This window comes from Desmodus rotundus, chromosome 6 (assembly GCF_022682495.2).
Source record: "Desmodus rotundus isolate HL8 chromosome 6, HLdesRot8A.1, whole genome shotgun sequence".
In the NCBI taxonomy this organism is placed as follows: Eukaryota; Metazoa; Chordata; class Mammalia; order Chiroptera; family Phyllostomidae; genus Desmodus; species Desmodus rotundus.
The window spans coordinates 94,071,937-94,093,481 of NC_071392.1; the positions used below are offsets into that span (position 1 = coordinate 94,071,937).

Genomic DNA, 21,545 nt, shown 5'->3' on the forward strand with positions numbered 1-21,545 from the left:
TGCCCGCTCATCCCAGTGGGGGTTTCAGGGGATGTGACATCTGAGTACTTTTCCTTCCACATGCGGAGGTCTCTACCCTCCCAGCTCCGCCCTGCAGCAGCTCTCGTCTGGTGGGGGTTAAAGAACGTTCCCTTCGTCATCCTTATGCTTCGTGGGAGTGAACCTACATTTAAAAAATCAATCCCGTTGACACGCTGAGCCTTTGGATCTGAGATCATAAACTTTCTCTAGGTCTCAGATCTTACAAACCCACTTCCTTCAACATTCCCACCTCATCAACTCTGGGCCCTGCCTGGTGGTGGAGCCTGCAGGGGTGGTTCCTGTTTCACCTCGGCCTGGGGGTGGCCCCGCCCTGCCCTGACTCCTCAGTTTCCAGCTGCATCTGTGGTTACTCAGCCCACTCCATGGATTCATGCCTCTTTTTTAAAGACTTTATTTCAGAGAGAGGGGAAGGGAGGAAGAAAGAGGGACAGAAACATCAATGTGTGGTCGCCTCTCACTTGCCCCCTAGAGGGGGCCTGGTCCACAACCCAGGCATGTGCCCTGACTGGGAATTGAACCGGCGACCCTTTTGGTTCTTAGGCCGGCGCTCAGACCAGTGAGCCATGCCAGCCGGCTCTCCAGATGTGTTCTCTGTGTTGCATATCCAGTCAGCTCCCTGTGCCCCACGCCACTAATACCGCCCCTCCTCCTCAAAGACGCCGTGGTTTTCAGTTAATGGGCCACGGAGAAGGTGACCCCCTCTGTCCGGGTGTCCCGCGCAGCTTTGCTGTGAGGTGCCCCGTTTTCCCCGGCGGATTCATCCCCCAAACCTGAGGAGACTGCTGTGCAAGTGGCAGTGAGTGCGTGTGCACATGTGTGCACGTGTGTGCATGCTGGTGCGTGGGCGTGTGCGGCCAGCCCACAGCAGCGTGTCTGGTCTCAGCTCAGGCCCCAGGCGGGGTGCTGTGGGCAGGGCAGGCAGCCGAGGCCTGGGGTCCCTCCAGCCTCCTTTCCGTGAAGACACAGAAGTGTCCTTACTTGCCAGCCTCCTCGACCACACGTCCCAGGGGCCCCCGGCTCCCCACCTCGCTGTCCCCAGCAGCGTCCTGACAGGTGGCCTCTGCCCCGCACCCTCTGCCGTGTCCCCAGCTCTCTCCCTCCCACCCCTGCGAGGAGCCTGAGACTCGATCCTGAAACTGGTCTGGCCACCTTTGCCGCAGGGAAGCCTGCCCACTCATGGCTTCTGCTCTCCTCTGGGATGGTGGTGCCCACACTTCTGCCCGAGGAACCCTAGGCTCCCCAACCTACCCGCCTGCTCCCCTCTTCCACCTGGCCACTGCCAGCACTGGGAACCTGCTCTCCAGCCCGGGGCCTATTCCCGGGGCCCCCGCCACCCCACCCAGGGGCTCAGCCACCTCCATCCTGGCGGACAGTGGGTGAGGTCCCACCCACCTGGCTCCCCAGGGTCTTTTATCTTCAGGTGGTCACAGCCCTGGGGCTTCCAGCAGCTCTCAGGACAGAACCCAGACCCTCCTGCAGTGCTGTCTGAAGCCCAGCACTGACCCCTCTCCCAGCCCTGTGCTCAGCCTTCCTGCACCCCAGTCCTGCCCAGCCTCGTCCAGCCTCAGGCCTTTCAGGGCTCCGCCCCTGCAGCGCCTCCTCCCACCTTCCCTCCTGCCCTCGTTCCTGCCTCTGCTCCCCAGGTCCCCATGGAGCCCCCTGTTGGCTTCCCACCCTGCTCCCCCAGTTCTTCCTGGTGTTTAGAAAACTATTTGGTGTTGAATCAGTGAATCAGCTGGAGGGGCCCACAGCGGGTGAGGTTTCCAGGATGACCAGGGGCAGACTGCTGGGGGGGCACCGAGACCATCCAGACTCCAGCCTTGGAGGGCAGGCTGGGCACCACTCTCAAAGCCCACTCCCCCTGGGTGACTCAGTATGTGGCTCAGGCTGAGGACCCCTGGCCTGCAGGGGGCCGAGCTCTGGGGGCCGGAGCTGGGGCTTCAGTGTCCTTGAGGGAAGGGGGTGAGCCCCAAGGCAACGGGGAGACTGTGGGGTTGGGGGTCCTTGGGATGGCTCCTCTCTGAGACAGTCGGGGAGGGGATCTCCATGACTTGACAGGGACGCCCACGCCCCTCCCGTAAGGAGCAGCTGCCGCCCTTGCTGCGTTCAGGTTTATGTGACCATGTGACGGTGGGAACAGTACTCAGGGGTCCCAGCCCGCCCTCTCTGTCTGGGCTCCTCCCTCACTGCCCGACCGACGTGGTGTGTGGCACTCTGGGACTGGGGGGGGGGGCGCTGGTCACTCGAGGCAGCACGGGGACTGTCCTGGCGGGAGAGAAGACGGGTGGGTCTGGGGCCGTGGTGGACAGCTGACACCTGGTCCACCCGCCCAGCCCCCACTACCTGGCGAGGCCAGCTGGGCACAAGCAGAGCGGGGATGCCCCCACCCACGTCTGCCCAGCCCAGGGTCCTCCCTGGGCTCCCGCTGGGTGGGCTTCCTGCACCCACAGCCCCGCTGAGCTCCCACGGGACCCCCACTGCCTGCTGCCCCCAGTCTGGGCTCACCTGCTCTTCCCGGGGGCCCCGGGACCCCACTGCCCTGGGGCCGGCGGTTGCCTGTCCAAGCAAGGGCTTCAGGCTCCCCTGAGGGAAGGGCTGTGTTGGGATCTGGGGAAGGCGCCCCTGCCCCTCAGGCTGAGGCCCCAGCGGGCACTGACTGAGGGCTCCGTGGCTGAGGTTGAGGGTGAGGCGGGCTAGGTTGGGGCAACGCCCGCAGCTCAGCTGATCCAGGGTGCGGCGCCTGGGCTCTGACCTGGGCGCTCTCCCACAGGTAGGGCCCCTCCCTACCCGCCCCCCCCACGGTGCAGTGCCTTCCCCACCCCCCAGGCTCCTTGCTCGTCTCCATCAGCCTCTCCAACCGCTCTGTGCCATCAGAGGGACAGACACAGAATAAGGTCATTGGACCGGGTTTCCGGTACATCCAAGGGGAGGAGCGGGGGGCGGAGAGACAGGAGGGGACAGGAGGCCAGCGTGGGCCCTGAGCTGAGGCTTCCTGGGAGGTTGCGGGGAGGTTGCTTCGAGGAGCCCAGGGAGCCGGGCAGCCTCCAGTTCTGCGGGGCTGACCTCTGAGGGGTCTGGTCTCCCCACCCGGGCACACAGAGTCCATCCCCCCGACAGTGCGGGGGTGTCATCCCCCCAGATCCTTCCCCACGGGGCTAGTACCTCTGTCCTCTAGGTGGGGGCCAGCATGTCCCCCACCTCCAGGGAGCTGGGCCACAGTGCGTGAGATTGGGGGGCCCGAGGCCTCTGAGACGGGCAGGGGGGGCCGACTGCTCTCGTGGAGGAAGGAGTCAAACTTCAGCACGTGCGCTGGGGGCGGGGCGTGAGTCAGCAGGGGTGGGGCAGGGGAGACCCCTGGCCTCCCAGACCCCGGGGTGCACAGTGAGGAGAATGACCAGGGGAGGCCGGGTCTGCTGGCACCAGGTGTGGGACTTGTGCCCAGCCTGTCCCTATGGGGATAGCGACATGGTGTGGGTCCTCGCCAGGAGGCTGGGACACTCACTCTGGATGGCAGACTCGCAGGCCTGGCTCACAAGCTGGTAGATGGTGGCCAAGGACTGGGGCTCCCCCTGCGAGGGAAGTCGGGACACAGACCTGTGACCAGGCAGCCCGGTGGGGTGGGGCCAGCGCCGTCCCCTGCCCCCAGGAAGTGCCCCCCCCACACACTCACCTTCTCTCCTCGCTCCCCCTTGGGCCCCGGCAGCCCCTGGGCCAGAGGAAAAGGAGAGAAGTGAGCCCACAGCAGGGAGGCCCAGACTGGCCGCTCCCCTCACCCCCTGACTCTGGCAGCCCTGACCGCTGTGCAGCCTGCCGTCTGTCCACCTGGAGAGAGACCAGGCACCCGGCCCCACGGGTGGGCACAGTCTCTGATCCTCGGAGGGACAGAGCCACAGGGCCCCGGCAACCTGCATCTTGGATGGGGACGGTCCCTGCCACTGAATACCCCAGGAAGGACAGACCTTCCCCTGGCCTGAGCCAGCCAGACCTGGACACCCCCGACCCAGCCTCACCCGCCTGGCTCCCAGGACCCTGCTGGAGCCCTGTCCCTCCCTGAGCCCCCTGGAGCCCACAGTCCCAGTGCCTGTTCCCACCTGTCTGCCCCCAGCCTGGCAGGGGGCAGCCTCACCCTCCCTGCCCCAACCCCACCCTGCGTGCGCAGGCCTCAACACAAACGTGCTGGCCGCCTTCCTCCCTGGGCACCGGCGGTGGTGAGCGAGCACACGTGTGTCCCCTCCCACCATGGGCTGCGGGGCTGTCAGGAAGGGAGAAGACTTACCGTGGGTCCCACAGCCCCTGGCAGTCCTCGCTCCCCACTGGCCCCCCGGGCCCCTGCCATGCCCTGGAATCCCTGGGGAGACACACAGGCTGGGGTCCTGCTGGACTGCAGCCCCCCACAAGTCTGGCCCCCCGCCCCCCAGCCCTGCCTGGTCCTTTGGGTCCCCACTGCCTTGAGCCCAGACCAGGCCCCTTGGTCCGTCCACAGCCTCCACAGACCTGTCCCTACCGCATGCTGTGCCCTGCGTCCCCCCTCAGAGGGGCAGCTCGGCTGCTCTGGCACCTGGCCCGGGAGCCCCACTCAGGCACCAAGCTCAGCACAGACCCCAGGAAGGGCCAGGCTGGGAGAGAAGGTGCTTCTCAGTGACGGAGGGCCCCCAGTCCACTTGCCAGCAGGCAGAGAACCCTGGCACTTCGCTGCTGAGTGGAGTTGGGGCACAGGTGTGACTGGGGCTCCACATGGAGCTGCCCGGTGTGCGGGAGAAAGCCGCCTGCCGGGTGGACGCTGCAGGGCCCTGGGGCCCAGGACACTCTCATGCCCGGTGGGACCCAGGAAGGTGCCTGCCCAGGAGAGTGGGACCTCCCAGGCCACCTCATGGGTGGCCTTGCTCAGTTCAGCCGCAAAGAACCTTGGGGAGTGGGGGTGGGCAGGGTTGGGGGCTCTCGGGGAAGCGGTGCCTACCCGGGGTCCGGGGGGTCCAGGCAGACCAGTGGTGCCCTCCAGGCCTCTCATTCCCTGAGGGCAAAGGAAGGGGGGCTCGGACCCCTGTACACCCCTCCCACCATCCCCAGACCCTTCCCACTGGCTTCTCTCCCACCTTTGGACCCTGGAGGCCGACCTTCCCGGGGGCGCCCTGATGGCCGGGGTAGCCCTGGAAGAGAACACAGGCACTGGCCAGGCTGGGCCAAGTCCGACCTGGGGAGGAGGCGCTGTCCCTGAGCCCCTCCCACAGCTACCTGCAGGCCGGGGGATCCGTGGTCCCCCTTCTCTCCTTTGACCCCTGGCGGACCCTGGAGGAGAAACAGGCTGAGCAGCACAGGGGTGGGGGGGGAAGGGGATGGGGGGGCGGGGGGGACAGCGGGGGGGAGGGGGAGGGAAGCAGCACCTACCATGGGTCCCTGGACAGTTCGGCCCTGGGTCCCTGGTGACCCCTGCTGCCCCCCAGGACCCTCAGGTCCAGTCTGTCCGGGTGGCCCCGGCTCTCCCTGGAGACACAGGCAGGGGAGGGGCTGAGCAGGCCCTCAGTCGCGTCCCTGGCAGCAGCCCTAGGCCTGTGGCCGGCCTGAGGCATCCAGACCCCGGGCCACAGAGCGGCTCCTACCCCACGGCTGCCCCTGGGAGAGGCCCCACCGCGTCCACCCTGCAGCTGGGACCTGGGCCCGAGGCTGCCACTCCGGGCCCAGAGCTGGTGAGCAAGGAAACCCCGGACACCAGGCCTCCGAGGAACACAGAGGGCAGCACCCAGATTCAGACGGAGACCACGGGGAAAATGCCCTTAAGTCATCTTTGTGGATTAGCGGGTCAGCGCTCCGCACTCCAGAGAGAAACCCAAACTCTCTGGTGACCGTGAGCACGAAAATCCAAATCCAGGACCACAGGCAAGCAGCTCAGTCCCACCAAGTACAGAGCCTCCGAGGGAAGGGGAGGGGGCCCAAGGACGCGTGTCCAACAAGAGTCCCAGCGACTTTCCAAGGCGCCACCGCTGCTTGGGAGGGACTCAAACAAGTAGCCAGGGTGCGTCTGCCCCTGTCACTGGGCCAGGACCAGTCAATGACAGGGTCTCGGGCATGTGGCAGGCAGCTGGTCCCTTCCAGGGAGGCCCCTCCACCCGGGGTCAGGCGCCCTTGTGGATGTGCTGGGGGCCCTCCCTGGGACCCCCACGACTTACCCTGGGCCCTGGGACTCCCTGATGTCCTGGGGCTCCGTCCCTGCCAGGGAGGCCCTGCGGGGACACAGCAGGGCTGAGCCCAGCACGGCCCACGGGGAGCAAGGCCTGGAATCCAGTCCCTGCTGCCGTCGGTCCCATGGCGCCCTGGGCCCCTCTCACCCCCACAGCCGCTGGCTGCCCTGCAGGCTTGGGAGTGGGCGGCCCCGCACTGGTGATCTCTGCATACCAGCAGGCCCAGGGAGAGGCTCATGGACCCGGGGTGTCCCTGCTTTCAGCCCTGGAGCCTCCCTGGGGGGTGGCAGAGGGGCTGGGCCTGCCCCACGGTGGGGAACATGACCAAGCTGCAGGCAGAATGTTCCTGGGCCTCCTCCTCAGCTAGGAGAGGTGGGACATGCTGGGTCCCTCACTAGAGGAGGGGACCAGCTCAGGAGAGGGGGCCAGGAGGGGTCCCATGGACTGGGGGTGGACAAGACAGTGAGGAGACACAAGACGTGTGCCCCACATGGGTGGCAGGCCTGGGGACAGCTGCTGGCGCCAGGCTCCCACCTAGGAGCATGGGAAGGGGCCTCCCTCCTCCGCGCGCGGCTGGGAGATGTTGCCAGGCTCACCGGAGGTCCCTGGGGTCCTGGGGGCCCAGAGGTCTCTGAGGAGCAGGTGCAGGCAGACAGGGAGGCAGGGCAGGCCTCTCCATCCTTCTGGGAGAAAGGAGACCCGTGGGTAAAGGGGCCGTCCCCAGGCTCTTGTCTGACCCTAGGTCTCAGGGAGCTGTCACACCCATGCCTGGGAGGGGTAGGGGCTGGCTCCTGGGGGCGAGCCCAGGCTGCCCATCATGAGCCCCAAAGCAGGAGCCCCTCTCTCCCTGCCAGGCAAGACCCCAGCCTGGCCAAGCCCAGCGTGGGTGCACGAGGGAGTCCCAGGAACAGGGTGTGGCCCCATGGGCTCGGCTGTGAGCACCCTTCGGCTGGGTCCTTCCCCGTCAGCTCCAGCCAGCTGTGTCCCCAGGGACTCCCAGATACTCCCAAGAGGCTGCCTCCTTCAGGAAGCCCACCCGGGTGTCCCCCAGCGCCGTGATGACCCGGATGGCCCATTTGCCCGCCGACTCTCAGTCCGTGGAGGGCACACACCCACCTACCGATGCGGGGAGCTCGCAGCACCTGTCCCCCTCCGCCCAGGTGTCACTGCACAGGAGCTGCAGCGTCTGGAGCTGCAGCTGCAGATCAGGGCGGCAGGCGGTTGGCGACTGTGGCTCTGCTGGGCAGTCCGCCAGCCCCCAACCCTGGCTGCCAGGCAAGACAAAGCCAAGCTCACCGTGGCCGAGCCGCCGCGGGGGCCCCGGGCCTTGGCCAGCCTCCCCAGCGTGACAAAGCCAGAGGCAGGAGGGCTGCCTGCCGCCCTGATGGGCCTCTCGGCCACCTTCTTGCAGTCCACGTAGAGCCGCACCTTGGAGAGGCCCACGGCCACGTGTACCTGAAAGCGAGACAGGTTCCCACAGCCCTGGCCAGGCTGTGGCATAAGGCTCTGGGCCCCCACCCCCTTGCTGGCCCTCTTTCCCCTCTGTGAAATGGACCAGGTGTGCCCATGTGGGCGGGCCCGTCCTGGGACTTGTACCCGGGACTTGTACCCGGGACTTGTAGGGGCAGATCTGTTTCAGAACTTGGGGGCAGGCGAGGTCCTTAGGCAGGAGAGTTTCAGTCCTTCCAGAACCTTCCAGGACCTTATGGAAGCTCCCAAAGAAGATCCTCTTCACTTCGGGCAGGTCAAAGGTCACCTCCTGCAAGGCCGCTCTGGGGTCGTGGCTGAAGTAGGTCAGGGACTTCCTGCCAGCTGTGGGAGCAGAGCGAGGGGCACGCTGTCCAGGGTGGAAGGGGGTGACCCTCAGCCCAGCCTGGGTGGTTGCTCAGGACCCACAGCCTCCGAGGCTCAAGGGCCGCTGGGCCTGCTGCCTGCCCACCCTTGACTGACCGTCTAGCAGGACCCCTAGGACAGGCTGGAAGTCCTCGGCAGTCATCTGCCACAGCGCAAAGGCCTCCCGCGGCGTCTCGGGCAGGAGGCGCAGCAGGAAGACCACCGTGTACTCCAGGGGGAGGGGGACCGGGGAGATGTTGCTGTGGGAGCACAAGGGGTGGGGCCTGGAGGGGGCACAGCCACTCCCCAAGGCCCAGGCCCATGGGACAGCAGAGTCGGGTCCATGGGACCACGAGCTCTCCCACCTTGGTTTCCCCACGTGTAACACAGGGTCTCGGGGAGCTCCTTCCCTCCCGGGTTGTTGTGGAATCAACCAGAGGTGCCCAGGGGGCCAGAAGGCCACCCCATCACAGCAGATGTCTTCCCCCTGGGCCACAGCCCCTCCCCTGGCCGCCCACCTGGCCCGGCGGGTCAGCTGAGCGTCCCTGAGCAGCGTGAAGGTCCTGGCGGGGCCCAGCACTGAGGGCTCCATGGCGACGCCGCGGATGGACGCGTAATCCTTCTCCACCAGCCCAAAGGCCGCCATTAGGTCGAAGCCTGGGGCCCGGTTGGGAGGGCCCAGGACGGACGGGATGGGAGGTAAGGGTGGGGTGGGCAGAAGGCGGAGGGAGCAACTTGGGGGTTGGCATTGTGCAGGGCTGAGCCGGGGAGACGCAGAGAGGATGCCCAAGGCCGGGAGGTCAGGGCAGAGATGGGACACAGGGACAGAGACAGGCAGGGAGGAAACGAAGAGGCACAGAGGGGAAACCTGGGGCCCTTGGGTGGTGGGATTCAGGAGCTCGGGGTCTCTCCAGGTGGCCACACCCTGACCCCAAGTGGCCCCTTCCCCTCCACTCTGACCTGGTCCCACCGCGTCCAGTCTCAGCAGCCTCATTGCTCCCTCTCGGGACACCCCAGGGAGACTCAGCGAGACAGAACAGGCGGCCCTCCCATGCCCAGTGGACACCCCCCCGACGTCAGCCCTCTGTGGAGAGGGTCTCAGACTCGCCAAGTGGCTCCGGGGACCCCTCTGCCCACCCAGAGCTCGGTCAGCAGGGCCAACAGGGCTGCGCAGGACCCAGGGCCCCCAGTGTTGGTGCCGCTGCGCCCGTCACAGATGTGACCTTGGACAGCGACCTTGCATAAGTCTCAGTGACTGGGACTGTGAGTGGGGGATAAAGGTGCTGGCCACTCTGGAGGGACCCTCCTGTGAAGGGGTGAGCCCGCCTGGATGACGTCCAGCAGCCTGGCCCCATTCCCCAGAGGCCCCAGAGGAGGAGAAGCGGGTGGGGGCGGGGAGGGAGAGCGCATCACTACGAGGACCCACCTGCAAGGGAGCTGTTTGGGCGGAGGGCTGGGCAGGCTGCTGAGGGGCGACAGGGAGTCAGGGTCAGTGGAGGGGCCCTGCCCTGTGGTCTGGAGACAGTTGCTGTCCCGCCCTCTCCAGGTTCCCAGGCCTGTGGCCCCTGTGGCTCAGTGACGGGGAGGGACAGGGGTGGGGTCCTGGCATCTCAGGGGTTGGACTTCCAGCCCCCGGACATCCACAGAGAGGTGCCCTGAAGGGCTGGGCCAGGGAGATGCCTGGGTGTGTGGGGCAGGGGGCGACAAGCCCCGCAGGTCCTGGACGTCTGAGGCTGCCGGGTCCAGGTCCCTGTGCCCACTCACCCGTCCGGCCTGTGGTGGCCACGGCCACACTCTCCCCAGCCCCGTACACTGCAGAGACCAGGACCCTGTACTTGGTGGCTGCCAGCAGGTCGGGGAGGGTCACCTGGCTCCTGGATCCTGGAATGGAGACCTGGGGGACCCGGTCACCTGAGCCTCCTGCCCAAACACCTTGGCTCGCCTGGCCTCTCAGCTCCTTTCTGGCTGTGTCCTGCTGGTCAAGCTCAACAGACAGGCAGGACACGCCTCCCCCACCCCTGCCAGCAGGGCCCTGGGGTCCACGAGGGGCAACGGGTCCCCGCTCTGCCGAAACCCACCGATTTCTCTGGTCCAGAGCCTGAGGCCAGCGCGTAGGTAAGCTGGTAGTGCAGGACGTGGCCAGTCGGGGGCGTCCAGCTGACCTGAAGGCTATTCGGTGACTCAGAAGCCAAGGCCAGGTTGGAGGGTGGGCTCCAGCTGACTGAGGGGGTGGGGCTCAGAAAGGACAGGGCCCGAAGCCCATGCCATGCTCCGCCATACCCACCCTCATCCTCAACCCATGACCCTCACTCCCTCCCAGCCCCACGGTGCCCACCACACCCCACTGCCCTGTGGCCTCGGGATAGACAGGGCTGCCAGCTCAGCCCCGGGACCCCGTGAACAAGTGTCACGCCAGGTGACTTGGACCCTCAGCCACCCCAGGAGCACCTGCCCCAAGGGCTCAGGGAGGCCCTGGGACCCCAGCAACCAGGCTGGAGGGCCAGGGACCTGGGGAACTGCCTGTCAGCGGTGTGGGCTCGTGGAGTGGGGGGCCTGGGGTCTCCCGGGCTGTCACTGCCCCACGAAGCTGAGGGCCACCTACGGGGGGCGTAGCGCAGGGACACAGGGTCGCTGCGGGCCCCGTCCCGGTAGTAGGCCATGATGGTGATCTCATGCTCCGAGCGCCTCCCCAGGCCAGGCAGGATGGCCGTACCCTGGTTCCCCGGGACGGAGATCTGTGGGGGGAAGGGACCAAGTCCGTCCTGCGGGTGGTGGCCTCACACCGGGGCCCAGCTCACAGGCCAAGGGCCGGGCGGGCAAGTCCCTGAGGTGTTGCACTGGGGCGTGAGACCCCCGGGGCTGGGTGTGGGGAGGGGCCCTGCTCCCCCACACCTCATGGGCCTTCCCGTCCTTCCCGTCTCCCAGAGGCGTCCACTTGATCTGATAGGCAAGCACACTAGAGGTGGCCGCCGCCGCCCATGTCAGCCGGACCTCGTCCCCCGGCAGCTCGGTCACTGACAGCCGGCGGGGGCTGGGGACTTTCCCTGGAAAACAGGGGGTCAGACTGAGGCTGGGCGGCAGGGCCAAGGTGACACCCTCGGTGGCTCATCCAAAGGGCTCTCGGGTGCCTGGTAAGGAGGTTTCAGGGCCATGCCTCACCCTGGGGGCTGAGGGGACCCCACTCTCCACGTGGTGGCTGTCCCCACACTCCCCTCTTCCCTGGACTGGGCTGCAGACCGAGCCTGGGCCTGCTTTCTGGAGGTGGCCCAGCCCCCAAGTCTGCTCCACACCCAGGGCCCCCTTGCCACGTCCTGCACCCCACCATCACCCCTGTACAGGTGCCCGTCCCAGCTGGCTCAGGGCCACACAGAGCAGACACTGTGGCACGCGTGTGGATTTGATGCACCCACAGGGCAGAGGGTTGCAGCCCGACTGGGACACGCCCCCCACCGCCCACTCACGTGTGGTCAGGCGTCCAGTCATCGTGGAGGAGCTGCCCCCGGGGAAGAGGCAGGTGACGCGGACGTTGTAGGTGGTGGAGGAGGAGAGGGGGCCCAGGGTGACTGAGGTGGCGTTCCCAGGGGCCTCCGCCTGCAAGGTGGGTGGGGACGTGGGCCAGGCCTGGAGCTGCTGCCCAGGATGGCCCCTCAACCCCCTAGAGTGGGGAAAAGGGTGGGATCCCCACAGTGGGGCCCCACCCGAGCCCTGGACAGCCTAACAGCTCCATTTTCACCCCCACAGCGTCCCACATCCCCCATTGGGCTGTCATTTAGGGTCATTTTAGCATTCTTTGCTTCACACACATCCCCCCAGCCCAGGCCTGCCAGACTAGGGACCTGGGGAGGGGTGGCTCTGTGGACCCCGGCACCGGGCAGTGAATGCAGAGCAGGGCAGCTGGGTGCACCGGGCCCCCAGAGACCCCATAGGACAGCAGCCTGCTCTCACCTGTCCTGAGTGGCTGCCGTCACTGGACATGTAGCTGACCCTGAACAGGCGCACAGGCCTCGGGGGACCCTCCCAGGACACACGGGCTGAGTCGTGCATGACATCCAAGAAGCTCAGGTGTCTGGGGGCAGCCAGGGGTGCTGCGGACACAGCAAGGCCTAAAGGACCGGCCACCACCCCCAGGTGTACAGGGACATGAGGGTGGCAGCCGGGGCAGTGGGCACTCACGGGTCCTGACACGGATGCCGCGGGCCTCGCTGGCCTGCGCCCCCTGCAGACTGCGCACCAGGACGTCGTAGTCCCTGCCAGGCTCCAAGCCTCCCAGCAGCACCTGCGGCCGCCCCACCTGCACCTGTGTGGGCGGTGCTCACGTGGCCCGCTTGGCTCCACCCGTCGCCCCAGCCGCCTCCGCCATCCTCCGCCGCCCACCTCTCTGGCCTCCTCCTCGCCCTTCGGGGCGGCCGACACGCACTGCACCAGGTACTGGGTGGCCCCGGCCGAGGGCTGCCAGGTGAGGCGAATGGTCCTGGGCGTCACTGCGGCCAGGGCAAGCGCCTGGGGCGGAGGCAGGGGCGCTAGAAGAGAGGACACCACAGGCAGAGGTCACGCCACAGGCCGGGGCCACGGGGTCCCCTGTAGCCAACCCTAAGTGTTCCCACATTTCACCCTGGGCCAAGCCGCCAGCCCACAGCTCTGGGCACACGCGGCCACCTCGCGGGCTTCTGCTTAGGGTGAGAGGGCCGTGGTCCCCAGCGGGCTGCCATGGGCTTGGGCTCCGGGGAGAGCTAAGGGGCGCGGGGCTCGTGCTGTGACCGTGGTGGCGGGGGCACAGCTCTGCGAGCGCACTCGGAGCCGGTGGCCTGTGTGCCTCACACACTTAGTCGTAGGCTGAGTCCCGCCACATGTGACAGGGGTCAGGGCAGTCTGGGCTGTGGCCCAGTGTGGGTGGGGGTCCCAGAAACCCGGGAGAAGTAACAGCAGCAAGTCCCAGTCCAGGTGGGCGGGGACGCGCATGACGTCACTGGTATTCGGAAGAGGACACCGAGGGTCAGAGCGGTTCAGTGACGCCCCATCACACAGCAGACGGGGGCGGTGCCTCGCTCTGGATGAAGACTGGACCCCTGACTGCCGACGGCCCCCACCTGTGGTCACCAGGGTCCGCAGGCCCTCGCCGACCCCCGCCTCGGAGACAGCGTGCACCGACAGCAGGTACTCCGTGCCGGCGGTCAGGTCGTGCAGCTCCGCGGACGAGCTAGTCCCGGACACCACCACCTGGAATGGAGCCCGGATGGGGCGAGCAGCGTGTGGCGTGGGGCAGGGGGCGCCGCGGACTCGGGCGGGCTGGGGTCGGCCCTGGCTTTCTAAGTGCCCTGCACCCCTGCACCCCCGTGCCGGGGGAACCGAGCAGTCCTGGGCCAGCTACACCCTGCTGTACAGGCCGGAGTGCGCCCTGAGGACTCGGGCCTGAAAGGGGCCACACCCCGTGCCCCTCCCCCACGCTGACTTCTCATCCGGGACTCCGCCCGGGGCAGCAGGGGGGCTGCTCACCTCCCAGGGGGCGCCGCCCCTGGAAGGCCGCCACACCACCAGATACTTGAGTGGAGGCTGTGGGGCCGGAGTCCAGGACAGGTGGACGCTGGAGGAGGTCACCTGGGTCAGGACCAGGCTGGTGGGAGTGGAGAGGGGGTCCCCAGCTGCTGCTGGCTTGGCTGAGGGAGGAAAGGCAGCGGGGTCAAGGGTCCCTGCCAGCAGCGGGCGCGAGAGGTTCTTCTGCCCCCCCCCTGGCGGCCACTTGAGGTAGCACAGTGGGGACTGCGGACGCCCATGGAGCCGGAGCCACGGAAATGGGGTGGCAGGGGTTTCGGGAGGCCCTTGCAGAGGCCAGGAGCTCGTCCTTTTGCCTAAAGCGGCTGGGCAGCCAGTGTGGGTGGCCCCACCCTCCAGCCCCCACCCGCCTGCTCACCTGGGCCCTGGCGTGGGGTCTTGCTCTGGACCTTCTGGCAGATGAGGCGGCTGAGCAGGCCGGCCAGTGTGCTGAGCTGGGGGAAGTCCTGCACGTTGTGAATGGTAACGTCCAGCGGCTGGGACGCCAGCAGCCTCAGCTCGGCCTCGTCAGCGTTCTTCACGCCTGCCCATAGGGCGAGGAGGTTGAGGCGGGGCCTGGAGCTGCTGCCACTTCTTACAGCTGGAACCCCCGGGCTGCACCCCAATCACCCAGTGGGCCAGGGGCCGTCCCAGGCCTGTACCCCAGGCCCCAAGGCCTGGGCGGGGCTGCTGGGCAGGGGCTGGTGCAGAGGCGGGTCGGGGACGTGTTTACAGAGGATTCAACGCTCCCCATCGGCTGTGTCAGATCTGCAGCCACCATCCAAGTGCCCTTGGGGGCTCACGTCCTGTCCTGGGTACCGTCACCACCTCCAGGAGCAGGGACAGGCCTTCCCGCACCGCAGACTCGGGGCTGAGGCTCAGAGAGGCCACCAGGCCCCTGTGCGAGACGAGGCCGGTGCGGCAGGAGGCCCGGGCTACTCACCCACAGTGAAGACGTCGACACCCAGGCCCTTGAGTACTTGGCCAACAGTGCGGGCATCGTCCTGGGACTTGCCGTCCGTCACTAGGACCACCACTGTGGCTGCTTCCGGACGGGGACCTGCTCCAGGCCTCAGGTTCTGCTCCAGCACGTGGGTCAGGGCCAGGCCTTGGGAGCAGTGGGGACACAGTGCAGGCCCACACGCTGACCCAGCACCCTCCCCACGGGGCCACTCCTCCAGCCATGGACCCCGAGCTCTGCCCACCAAGGCCAGCCATCCTGGGCCATCGAAGCCAGGGTGTCCGCAGGGCAGCGACATCTCCTCCCTGCCTGCAGAGGCCCTCTGCAGCCTGCCAAGGAGCAGCTGGGGTAGTTGGGGCAGCTGGGGCAGGGGGCCCTGTGTGGGGGTGTGGGGAAGGGGAGCAGACTGTGCCAAGGAAACACCCCTGGGGGCAGGGCCTGCTTCCAGCAAGGCCACACCCATGCCCACTGGTGGCCCTTCCAGAGCTTCTGTCTATGGGAGGGACTGCTTACTTGCTGCGGACAGAACCCACATTCTCCCTGAAGCGAAATCGTGTGATTCATTGTTCACGCAGGTGGGCGTGGGGTCGGCTGCACCCAGCCCTGGGCCTGGTTTGTGCACAAGTTTGCAAGTCCAGGAGGGGCATATGGAGGGAGGCCAACTCCTGGGAGGGGCTGCGGGGACAGACCTGTGAATGTGTTTCCTCCTCTGTAGTGCAGGCTGCGGACGGCTGCCAGCACCTCCTCCTTGGTGCCGAAGGTGTTCAGGTCCCACTCGGTCTGGGGGTCTCCACTGTACTGGGTCAGGCCTGGAAAGGGGGTGCCGGGCACGGGATCACTGAGGACAGAGCCCATGCTCACAAGGTCCCCGCTCTCCACAAAGGACCCACCAGCTGTCCTCCCAGGAGCTGGCAGCCCCATCGGTCCCACAGGGGTCCCACAGGGGCCCAGCCTGGCGGCTGCAGGCCACACTGCTACACACTGGTCAGCAGAAAGCTCTGCTCCGGCCCCTGGGAGCTGGGCCAGAACTGCGAGGGCCACGGCAGAGGGGCCGCAGGGCAGGGGGCAGGACCCACCGACTTGGACTTTATCCGGCCCGATTTCAAAGGGCTCGATGACTCTGGCCAGGAAGTCTTTGACTTGCTGGAAGTGGCTGTGGCCGATACTCCAGGACCCGTCCACCAAGAAGATCATGTCCGCGGGTGTGGGGGGTGTGCAGCGGAACTGGGAACCAGCTGGGCAGGCAGGGAGGGGGGTGCATTGTGGGCAATGTCCAGTGCTGCTGCAGGGTCCTAAGTGGCTCCCACCCTATCCCTGGCCCCGCGCAGGATTGCCTTCCCTGGGGAGGTTGGCGGGGTGAGGGGCCGCAGTGCTTGGCCTCCAAGTGAGGCCAGGGCTGAGTCTTGGAGGAGGACAGGGACCTCAGAGGTGCTCGGGGTTCACCAGACTCAAAAAACTCCTTGTGTGCCCTGGTCCATGGGGTCGGCCCCTCTGCCCTCGGAGGCATGGCCAACTGGCCACCGGGCATGACCACCTAGTGAGGGCTGCTATTTGAGGCCATCCCCCCCCCCCCCACACACACACACACACAGCCAGCTGACACCCAGGCCCAGGGGCAGAGGCTGCCCAGCGGTGGGGACTGGGGCAGTGGGTCAGCACCCTGGACAGCTCTGCTCGACTGCTGAGGCCTCACCATGGGGTGTGGGCTCGTCCTGAGCACCCAGGAGCTCTTTGGAGACAAAGCCTTGCGCCTCAGTCTCCAGGGCCCTGCTCCCTGAGTTTTGCCCAGAGTCAGGGCCAGACTGGAGGCTCCTCAGAAGGTGGGTGGCGTGGGACCCCACCTGACAAGGGAGGCACGGCCCTGCCTGCCAGGCCTCATGCAGAAAGCAGTACATGGCGCCCCTGCCCTGCAAGACCTGGAAGCTGGTGCCCTGGATGCGCTACTGGGCTTCTCTCTCTCTCCTGCAGGACCCCTGGTGTGGCTCTGCCTCTCTGGACTGGGCAGGGCAGGGGCCTTCCCCTCAACCAGGGCCCTCCTCGGCGCGGGGGCGGGGGGGCACAGCTGTGTCACCTCCCACCAGCCACCCCCTGTGGGTCTGAGTGGGCCCCAGAGAGCGGCTACAAGCTCCAGCTAAGCTCCAGTGGAAGGTTGGGCAGGAAGGAAATGTTTCTAGCCACATGCAGAGAACTCAGGAGAAGCCTGAGCACCACGGCCCCCACCCCACCTCAGCTACTTACCCCCGCCCTCTGTGGACCCACCAAGAGCGGGCGGGCCTTGGCTTGAGGCTGAGGTGACTTGGAGCTCAGGGTCCGGGCTCCCCTCAAGGGTGGGCATGGGCTCCACAGATTCCCCCAGGGTCTGTCGGCTACTCCCACTCACGGGGTGACTTTTCAAGTCCTCGACTGCAGGCAAACACGGGGGGCTCTCAGGACCCCACTGGGGCAGGAACAGAGCCTCAGGGGGCCTGGGGGCCCCTAGGAGATGGGCAGGGGCGTCAGGGGTGATAAGCGAGGCTCCTGGTCGGCTACTTGGGGGCAGAATGCAAATCCAGGTCCGGGGGCCCCCACCCAGAGGGGCTGCCAGGCTCAGCTCCAGCCACCCTGCTGCGAAGGGCCCCCCACCCCACCCTGAGGCTGAGAGCTGGCAGAGGGCAGCAGACTTACTCACAAACTCCCGCTGAGCCAGCAAGACGCGCCCGGAGCCCGTGAGCTCGAAGATCTGCAGGATGTACCCCTTGGAGGGGCTCAGGCCCCCCACCGTGGCCTTGGGGGTCTTGGTGGTCAGCATCACCTCCTGCTCTGAGTCCCCTGGGGCGGGGGCAGGGAGAGCTGTTGAGGCCACCGAGGCTGGTGTGCATGCCAGGTGCTGACATCCTCCAGGCCTTGCCCACTCTCTGCCCTTCCCTGCGGCTGCACACCTGTGTCTGTGAGCTTTCCTTAGGGTTTTTAAAACTCGCAAACTGGTCACGGCTATGGATCTTGGTGGCAGGCCTGCTTGGGCAGGGCCTTGCAGGACCCCCAGGCCTCCCTCCTGTCCCGGGCATCCCTCTGTGCCCACTGCCGGCACACACAACCCAAAGGGGCTCTGAGCAGGAGCAGAGACCCGCTGATTTTGCTAGAGTGGGAGACTGGCACTTTCTGCCTGTGCTAGGCACCAGCCCGTGTGGGACATGCACGATTCCCCGGCTCCGTGCCCCACCCCCAGAGCAGGTGTGGCGGAATCCCACAGACGTGTGGGTGCTGAGATGCAGAACGGGGCGCAGTGAGGGCCGCACATGCTGCCACCCTCACAGCGACGGGGAGGCGCAGGCCTGTACCTGCCATAGGCTTCACCTGCACCAGGTAGCCGAGGCCAGGCCCCTCCGACTCTGCCCACTTCATCTGCAGCCGGTCCTCGGGCAGCACTGCCAGCCACAGGTGGCCGCTTGCTGAGGGGATGGGACAGGGTGGGTGGTCAGGACTCACCACCAGTGACCACACCAGCAGCTGGGGGGTGGTGGCTAGGGTGCCTGCTCTATGGTGTGAGGAGGCTCTGGCCCCACTGGTGGGCACCTTGAGAGGAGAGGCCCCGTCCAGGGCTGGAGCAGGACCTGGACCTCCTAGGGGTCCCAGGTGCCAGGGCTGACCCTGCTGGCTCTCTGAGGGGTGTCCCTGGCCCTGGCTGAGGGGGGCCCAGGCAAGCTTCCTGGAGGTGTGATGACCACCCTGCCAGCAGCTGCAGGTACTGATCCCACCAGGCAGCTGCTGCCTGCCCAACAGCTGGAGCGTCCCGGCCTCCTGGCCCGAGGCTGAAGGGGGAGGGTGGGCAGAGCAGCTGTGTGGCTGTGGCTGCCCCCCAGCTTCCAAGGTCACAGCAGGTCCACACAGCCCCATGAGGGTGGGGCACCCTGGGATGTGAGGGTGCCATGGGCAGTGGGGGTGCTCCACAGGAGTAGGGGTCCCCTGGGGGTGGCCGTCCTGGAGGATGGGGACAGCAGTGGCCTGAGCCCTAAGGCAGGGCCTGAGCTCCTAGGGAGGCTTCTGGGAGCCCCAGAGTGGGGGCAGCTATTTTTGGAAAACAGAGATGGGTTTCTTCTGGCTGCTCCACAGCGGGCTGGGGTGCGCGGGGCAGGGGGCCGGGGCTGGGGGTGCCCAGGCAGACACAATGCTGGCTTCAGAGCAGGGCAGAGGAGCCCAGCTCCGGGTGGCCCAGTGGCTCCCAGGGAGTGTGGGGCAGAAGGACAGGAATGTCTGGTGGTAGGGGGGGCTTTGAAAAGCCACTTGTGAGCAGGGGGCCCAGCTGTGGCTCATGAAGGGCCCTCTGTGTGTGGCTGTGCCTCTGAGGACCCCATGCTGTCTTCCGGGGCCCCACACAGACCACTGGGGAACCCCATCCGCAGGCCTCCTCGGGGCAGAGCCGCCCAGCTCAAGAGTTCCAAGCTCATGTTGTCATTGGTCACCTAGTCACTTGGCTGCACCCGGTTGTCTTGTCAGAGCCACGGAGACCAGAGGACCCCCCGGGCAGCTGTCACCCCCCCCCCCCCCGGCACAGAACCAGACAGAGGACGACGTGCCACAGACACAGGAGGGCAGGTCAGCCCCCGCCTGCCTGGCTGTGGGGCGCCCAGCAGGTGAGAACGTGACCCCCCCCCCCCCCCCCCCCCCCCCCCCGCTCCATGTGCCTTAAACGAGCTGGGAAGGTGCTAGAATCCAAAAGCCAACATGCCACGTTCAGGGTGGATGGGGTCACTTTTACTGTAGGCTTCTGGTGTTTGAAGGTTTGACATGGAAAAAGCATCCATGGCAGAATTAAAAATGAAACATTAATACGAGAGAATGAAGAGCGGTGGGCTAATACCTGGTTTTAAAAAAAAAGAACCAGAAAACAGACGCATCCCCAAGGCAAGGTGAAAGGTTGCAAGGCTGAAGGTCACGCAGCAGCTGGGGCCTAGGCTTCCGCAGAGGGGCCCACACCAGCCCTTGGGCTGTCCCGCCCTGTGTGCTGCCGACTGGGCACAAATTTCACTGGGGATAACCACAGTGGGGGTCGGGGGCATTCAAGGGCTCCGTCCCCAGCAAGTCCCTACCCCGTGTCCTTACCTTGTCCCCAGCTGAGGCCCAGGGCCACACCCAGCCACAGCCAGACGCCCATGTGGGGGCGCATGTGGACGCCCATGGTGCTCGTTCTGCAGGAGGAGAGGCCACTCAGCTCAGCCTTCTGTGGTCCGTCTGTCTGTCCTCTCCTGACCACCACGCCAGAGCTTCCCCACCCATGCCCTGTGGGCCAGGACCTGAGCCCACTCTGGACGTCCAAGTACAGTTGCGGAGACCCCGAGTGCTCATTCACAGCCAGCCACCTCCCCAGCAGGGCCCCCCACCCCAAGATGCTGGCTCAGTCACTGCCTGGCCACATCCCACCCTCACGACCCTGTCCCATGGGCCAGTGTGCGTCCCGACCATGGCTGCGGCCCCTCGCTCATCACGAGACCAGACTAGGATGGCTGCTGTCAGGGCCAAGCGGCCTGGGGAGGAAACTGAGGCAGGGCAGGGGTAGGACCCTGGCTTGTGCAGAACCTCTGGGCAGGTTGGGGTCCCTGGGGGGCCCTCTGGGGTCACCCCCACAGGCTACCTCTGGGCCTCTGCTGATGGTTCAGAGGGACACCCAGCATAGGGTCTCAGGCCCCAGCCACCCTCAGCCCAGCATCACCCAGGGAGGGGCAGCCAGGATGGGCATGCCCCTCTGCCGAGCTCCTGGGCTCCTCAGGCAGGGAAGGGGCTGGAGGGCTGTGTGGGTGCCTCGGTGCCTGGCCCCTCCTGACCCACACTCTGAAGCCACACCGTTCCCTCCCTGGAAGCCGGGCCTGACTCAGTGGGACCTTTTCCAGGGGCCCAGAACCCTCAGCACCACCTCCACCCTTGGAGCCCAGCCCCTGCCAGCCTTTCTGAATAGTCAAGGTCACAGGCCTGGGTGGACCCCCAGAGCCTCCTCATCCACCCAGCCCCCAGGACTGCAGGCCACTCACCAACCCACTCACGCCCTGGGGTCCTGCCTGCCGCAGCCCCAGGGAGGCTGGGCTTATGAAGGCCCCTACCCTCGACGTCACTGTCCAGCCCACCCCTCGGCCTCTTCCCCGCCCCTGCTCTCCACCCTTTCCAACAGCTGCCCAGGACGTCCCTCGAAGAGCAGGGGCACAGTGGTCCCTGTGTGAAGGACCCCATGTCATGGTGGGGCAGGGACCCCTTTCGGTGGGGATACAGCCTTGACCCAGCACCTCTATCCCTCACTCCATAGGGCCGGCCCCAAAGAGTGGCACTGGAACAAAGGCCATCGTGGGTGGCCCTGGACACCAAGACGTGGGTGACAGGCACTGGGATTCTCTGGCAGCCTGGGGGTGGAGCAGCACCTGGAGCCCGGGGCCACACCCACCTGTACCCCAGCCCATGCCCCCGATCTCCCCAGATCCCCTCACACAGGCCATGAGGCTCCCATCCCCTTGGTCTGTCCCTTGGGGAGCTTGGCCCCTCCACCCACCCAACCTCCTTGGCCCAACCCCAGGAACCTGAGCCTAGACGGGGCACCCAGTCCTGCCCAGGGAGTTGAGGGGTGGGGAGCCTGCCCACTGGGTGCTCTCAGGGGCCGCTCTGGGTCTTGCATCTGCAGAGGGGCTTTGGGAGGTGGGCGCGGATGGCACAGGCCTCCGGCTGTAGGTCGCTGGCTGAGGGGGATCCACTGGAGGCTGGCCAGGTGGGGCAGCCCTCCCTCAACTCCTGTGGGGGCTCCCCACCCTCCCAGACCTCCCCTGGCCCCCCAGCCTGGTCCACACACTGGAAGCCTGGATGAGAAACCCAGCTGCTTTGCCCCAGTGCCCCAAGGCCCCTGCTGAGCCCTGCTTCTCCCCAGCTGTCGCTGCTCCTGCAGCCAGGAACCACCCCTCCTGAGAACTGGGGTGTCCAACAGGGACCTGTGGGCCCTGGGGCAGTTCCAGGACCCACATGGGCCATCCAAGGGCCCTGCAGTCCTGGGA

At 66.7% G+C, this 21,545-nt stretch overlaps 1 protein-coding gene across 1 annotated transcript; it reads right to left on the reverse strand.

The window, feature by feature from the left end:
- Window positions 1-2,281: 2,281 nt before the first annotated feature.
- COL20A1 (collagen type XX alpha 1 chain) lies at window positions 2,282-20,963 on the reverse strand. The gene is made up of 37 exons (XM_053927401.1): window positions 20,948-20,963; window positions 19,621-19,797; window positions 17,859-17,969; window positions 17,206-17,349; window positions 16,780-16,944; window positions 15,618-15,776; window positions 15,231-15,350; window positions 14,524-14,688; window positions 13,960-14,124; window positions 13,545-13,705; window positions 13,139-13,268; window positions 12,426-12,571; window positions 12,225-12,348; window positions 11,997-12,136; window positions 11,513-11,642; window positions 10,944-11,095; window positions 10,650-10,786; window positions 10,130-10,286; window positions 9,816-9,945; window positions 9,478-9,516; window positions 8,570-8,708; window positions 8,169-8,311; window positions 7,921-8,030; window positions 7,515-7,673; window positions 7,339-7,416; window positions 6,815-6,901; window positions 6,207-6,260; window positions 5,428-5,523; window positions 5,275-5,328; window positions 5,136-5,189; window positions 5,000-5,053; window positions 4,319-4,390; window positions 3,713-3,748; window positions 3,545-3,611; window positions 3,241-3,351; window positions 2,548-2,649; window positions 2,282-2,307 (listed from the first exon to the last, which is right to left on the reverse strand). Exons 1-37 carry the CDS (start codon window positions 20,961-20,963, stop codon window positions 2,282-2,284), a joined length of 4,110 nt encoding a protein of 1,369 aa, XP_053783376.1.
- Between the last annotated feature and the right edge of the window lie 582 nt (window positions 20,964-21,545).